Below are 5,761 nucleotides of genomic sequence, written 5' to 3'. Positions count from 1 at the left end.
TCCTGTGGCCGATTACCATCTAAATCGACGTATCCGATTCCCACTCTCCGAAATTCGTTACGAAGAAGTCTCGGTCGTGGGCACACGGCGCTCCGGCGGAGCGGCGAAAAACTGGACAAAATGTAAGCTGCCACCCCACCGTCGATCGTGCGTGCGTACGCCCGATTGTTTACACAATACCATATATAAGCTGGAAGTACGAGAGTTTGACAATCTCAGTTCACGATCTCACGCCAGTCGCTGACATCGCCTTGCGTTCCGTTTTACCGGGATTACAGTGTACGAGACGTCGTTGCTCGAATTGCAATTAGTGTTTGTGCGAACTGATCGAACACTAAACATGCTGGTATCGCGATCGTACGTATTGTTGTCCGTCTTGGCCGTCGTTTTCGGAGCACCGAGGAGATCTACTAGATCCACGGTGCCCACCTGGCACCTGCCCTGTGGGGAGATCATAGAAACGGAGCCCAGCGTTTTCGAAAATCTTAACGAGGAAGTCGAGACCAGCCTGCAGAGTCTGAAGCTGCAGCACGAGCTGACGATGAACGATTACTTGAATCGGGACTACGATTTCCTGTACGAAAGGGTGCGGATCGGCGTTGAGAACCATCACTATATCCCCAACTGGGTTCCAGACGAAAAAGACGTGCACATAATCAACGATCTGGTCAACGCCACGCCGCAAGAGGTAAGTTTATCTCTTGTTTGTAACTCTATAGACTCTCGTGGTTAACGTTTCTGCCTCCCGCGATAGTGGTTCTAGCGTTACTTCGACGATCACATAGTTCGCAAGCCCCAAGCTCATTATGGTATTATGTTGATGCACGGAAAATTTTGTTTCTTCGTAATACGGGTTATGGCGTTACCGTATTCGCGTTACACGGTTTACTGTTTTGTAATAGCTTCTCGAGGAAAAGAGTGTTTCGTGGTCTTTAAAATGGCAATGCTTTTTACCGGTAAATTATGTGAACGTGCAATCTAGTGGTTACTTCTTGTCTAACGTCAAGTTATAACAATATTTTTTAAATATGAAACTTTTCAAACGAATAGTTTTATTTTGGTAAATTATTCTTTACCGAAAGAAATTCAAGCTTTCTGTATTCGTCGACCTAATGAAAGACTTACTAAATTCTAGAAAGAAAACAAATTGTCATAATCTTTTAAAAACTATGTTGCATGTGTATTTAAGATATAAAATAACTACAAAATACGATATTTCGCGTGCAACTTCAAAACAGTCAATCGCAATTGCCTCTTTCCACCAATGAAAAAAAAGCAATTGACACGTCTACACAATTTAAATACATATTTTTAACATACTTTGTTTACCACATTATTAATAGTTAAAAGTTATTACTTCAGATACTACAATTACTGAAAACTGTAGTGGTGCTGTAGTTATGCTCTGGAGTGTATATCCATCAGAAATATTTAACACTAAACGACCCATCAAATGACTGGTTTTCAAATTTCATTAAAAATACTGTGTTTTATTTTATTTTAAATTAATTATTTACTTTAGCTTTTAAATTTTCGTCTTCCCATTTCTTTCTGTTTTCACCCAGAAAAATGTACAATTTAATTTGTTTACTTTCATTTTATAACTAGATATTTGATTGATTACAATAGGAATAGATGTATATAAAATACCGGGTTGGTTTAGTGTTAAATCGAGATTCAACAACAAATTCGGCCGCGCGAAAGTCTAAAATCTTTGAACGGAAAGAAACGGAAAGCCTTGGCTCCCCTCCGAAGAAAGTCCGGTGTTGATCCGCGGATTATCTCGTTGAACTTCCTCGAGGCTATAATCGTCCTTTGTGTCGCCGCGCGATGATTAAGAACGCCCCCTCCTATAAATATTCATCGAGCGTGGTGAGAGCGCCGGGACGCGAACGGAGCGGGCGAGTTTTGAATGTATCGTTGTCGCTGGGGACAGGTGAGCCGCGACGGAGTCGCGCGCATTTTCAGCTCTCGCGATCAGTTGACCATTCGTCGTTGCAATTAATTAACGCAACGTTAAATAACAAATTTTAATGAGACGGTAATTATTATAAAGTAGCAGGCGAGCAGAAGCGTGCGCGGCTGTTCGAAGTTTGCGCGCGCAACGCAGGTCCAGGGTACATCCCGCTCATGTTAGCCGGGTCGCGCGACTGCGTAATCACGCTTGTCGTCCGCCGCGATGCGTGCACTCTGATAACGCACCCGTGATAACGTCCGCGGTACTCCCTGATATTTTCGCTCCTCCCCCTTCTTCCTTTCGCCGCTCTACAAATCATTCTGCATCAGCACGTTCCGACCGAGTCCGCGGTCCTTGACATATTGCACTGGCATTCTTTCCCTCCTGCTAGGAATCGTTTCAATAAACCCTTTGCGAATCGGAATATTATTAACGCTAAAACTACTAGACGGGTCAAACGTCCAATTCCTGATTTCTGCTTTTTGCAGTTATTAAAAAGACGACCAACGTTTCTCCGAGAAATTATTAAAGAATTCGATTTAACAATACGCAAACTGAATTGTAAAGCATTTCAAGTTTCAACGGGTGCATTCTTAGAGTTTCTGTAGAGTACTTTCGAAAAGTCAATTTAATTGTTCGGTAGTTTTAGTGTTGATTCTAACTGTACCAGGATTTTAAATTCTGCGGTTTCTTTCGTTCATTTGATTTTATTACAATTCCTATGTTGTCCGACTAATCAATTTTTTAATCAGTCTGCATCAGCTCGTTTCGACCGAGTTCGCGGTCCTTGACATATTGCACTGGCATTCTTTCCCTCCTGCTAGGAATCGTTTCTATAAACCCTTTGCGAATTGGAATATTATTAGAGCTAACCGTACCAGGATTTCAAACAGTGCGTTTTCTTTCGTTCATTTAACTTTATTTTAGTTCCTATGTTGTCCGATTCCTTAGCTTTTTAATCTTTCTCTTTCCTTTTGTTTCCGTTTCTATGAAAAAAATGTATGATCCAACTTGTTTACCTTTAGTTTGTAGCTAGTTATTTGACTGGTTACGATAGGAAATTTGTCAGTACGGTTTTTGTTAAGCGGCAAGCATAGTGTTCGAACGAAACGTTGTTGTTTATTTAACCCTTGGATATTAGCAATTGAAAGGATTTTGTGAACTTTGATAACCGCATGTTTTACTATCAACATGCTTTGTTAGACGAGTATAAATAGAGGAATAGATGTTTTCTTCTATTATCAAATGCTTTCACTAATTATATAATTTAGTAGACAAATGCTTAAACAAATTGGAAATTTTCGAAAACATTTGCAATTTTATTGACATATTTTTCATATAAAAGAAGTTAAATATTTCTAATACATATGAGAGTATGATGTTACGTATTTGACTATATTTGTAACGAAAGTTTAGTAAACAATGATAAAAATCGTTTCCCATAGTAAAAAATGAGCAAAGAGTAATCACTATTCTTCCTTCTAGTTAATCGTTACAATTAAATCTCTTAATATTTAACTTGATCCTTAACCGAGCAATAATTAAATTTATACATTAAACATATACAGATTTACATTCCTACAACGTTCTATTTTTAATATCCAATACACACTTTGAATTCAATTGAACACGTCACGTGAACCGTGGTTCAATGATCTATCATTGATCGAACAGTATACACAGAATTAGCAATTGCGATTGACGACTTTCATAATAGTGTTGACATCAGCAACACATCGCTCGCGTCTAACGCCGCCGTGAATCATTGACTGAAATATCTGAACAATCGACTCGTCTTACAGATTGCCGAACGCTTGCCAAAGATGCACATGGATCTGCAGAAGTTCGCGGTCGCCTTCGAGGAATTGGTGGATGACGAGACGAACTCGAAGATCCACAATGCGCTAAAAGGGACGCAGTCTTACTTAATGATGCTGCTGTGCGAAGTCGAGAGTCACATCGTCAATCTGCCGTTCCTGCGAGTGCCGTCGCGAGTTCACAGGAGTATCATGAAGATCTCCGAACGGGAACCCGTTGATGACACCAGGAGACTGGTCCGTGATTGGGGCGTGGTCCGCAAGTACAGGGACTATCTTCACATCTGGAGGCGCGTTTTCGACTACTAGAAAGCAATTGCAAGGGGAAAAGAACATCGCGCTGCATTCTCGCGCGAAAATAAAACGCGGATCGTGTCCATGATAATGTATGACACCATCGACGAAAATGGTGCAAATTGATTTCGAATGTGCGATGTAAATTGACTTAGCACCTATCGCTTGCGATTGGCACGAGACGCGAAGCCGTGTCACAATACGCGTGACTAGACAACCGCCGTTCAAGTCATTCGTGATAATCGTTCAAGATAATGCAATCATTGCGAAACGAGCTTAGTCTTTATATAGTGTAGGCAATTTAACTTATTTATTCATGAAATTATTTATTACGGTCACTAATCATTAGCGTTGGTATTTATTATTTATTCGTGGACATTGAAATTATTTATTTAGAGCGGTAGGTAGTTGTAAGTGATTATTTATTGAATACCATGGTACCTTCTCAGACCACCTTTTACAAAGGTGATACGCGATATGTGATAAAGAATCCGTTAATGTAACTGATGTGCATATTCCTGACGAGCTATTAAGGAATAGGTATTTATGAAAGACAATCATTGTAGCTAAATAATTTTGATACTGTACAGTATTATTTAACAGATATTTATATTACTGATGTCGAATATCATATTTATATCTATTGTATTTAATAATTTATTATCAAATTTTTTAATACATTTCGTAATTTATTCAAATGAAATGGAATTTGTTTTAATTACACTTTTCCCTATTTTACCCAGTGAGAATCTACAATTTCAGGAAAATGAAGTGCTCATTTTGAACAGTATTTGAAACATTTAAACATATCTTGAAAACATTAAAATCGTGAAAGTGTAAACAGTCATTTTTAATGTTCTTGAATAATAAGAATTCAAAAGTAGTATCGCACAGGCTATTCGCAAGAAAGCTAACTTATTACAGTTCTTTCATTAATTAGTTATTTTAATCATTATGTCAGTTAGTGTTTTAAATTGTTCAATACTTAATATTTTTCCAAAACATATTTATATAACATTTTGGGAAGATATGGCTAACTGCATGTTTAACCCCTTGTCCTATTAACAATTTTTCTTTAATAACTATGCTTAATGGAACCACCATTTAGTAGAAAAAGAAAAAAAATATTATATTTATTTTGCGTCTATGTTTACTCTAAAAGTTAAACATTGATAATAGACAAATAATGTTTAATTTATGTTAAAAATAAAAATGAAATGAAAATCGAACAATAAGTTTACTGCCCATATTTGTATAACAATCTATCATGTAAACACTAAACCTACCGTGACCGGGTAAATGACCGGTTTTAAAATTTAATTTAAAACTCTGCACCTTCTTCCGTGTATTTAACTTTATATCAATTCTTATATTATCCGTTTAATCAGTTGTACAAATTTTGCTCTTCCTTTTGTTCCTGGTTCTGTTAAGAAAAATATTCCGTCTAATTCGTTTACCTTTGTTTTATAACCAATTATTTGTTTGGTTATGATAGAAATAAAATTTGTTGAAAAAAGAAAAAAAACAGTCAGAAACTTTTCGGCGCCATTATGTGTTCACTGCACGAGTCATGTATTGTCTGTAACCTTAGATTCTGTCATATCGCACGTTCCTTTTGTCACGTAGCATATTGCTGTTACGTGGATATATGTAACGCTACTTGTTGCTCTTCTTACGGGCTAAATACGTTCAT

General features: G+C 37.6%; 1 protein-coding gene across 1 annotated transcript; it reads left to right on the top strand.

Moving 5' to 3' along the window:
- The first annotated feature begins 233 nt into the window (after positions 1–233).
- On the top strand, positions 234–4,093 carry LOC116430768 (uncharacterized). Its single transcript, XM_031985315.1, has 2 exons — positions 234–703; positions 3,760–4,093. Exons 1-2 carry the CDS (start codon positions 341–343, stop codon positions 4,081–4,083), a joined length of 687 nt encoding a protein of 228 aa, XP_031841175.1. The 5' UTR covers positions 234–340; the 3' UTR covers positions 4,084–4,093.
- Positions 4,094–5,761: the final 1,668 nt, after the last annotated feature.

This window comes from Nomia melanderi, chromosome 2 (genome assembly GCF_051020985.1).
Source record: "Nomia melanderi isolate GNS246 chromosome 2, iyNomMela1, whole genome shotgun sequence".
NCBI lineage: Eukaryota > Metazoa > Arthropoda > Insecta > Hymenoptera > Halictidae > Nomia > Nomia melanderi.
This window is presented reverse-complemented; position numbering and strand designations above follow the sequence as displayed.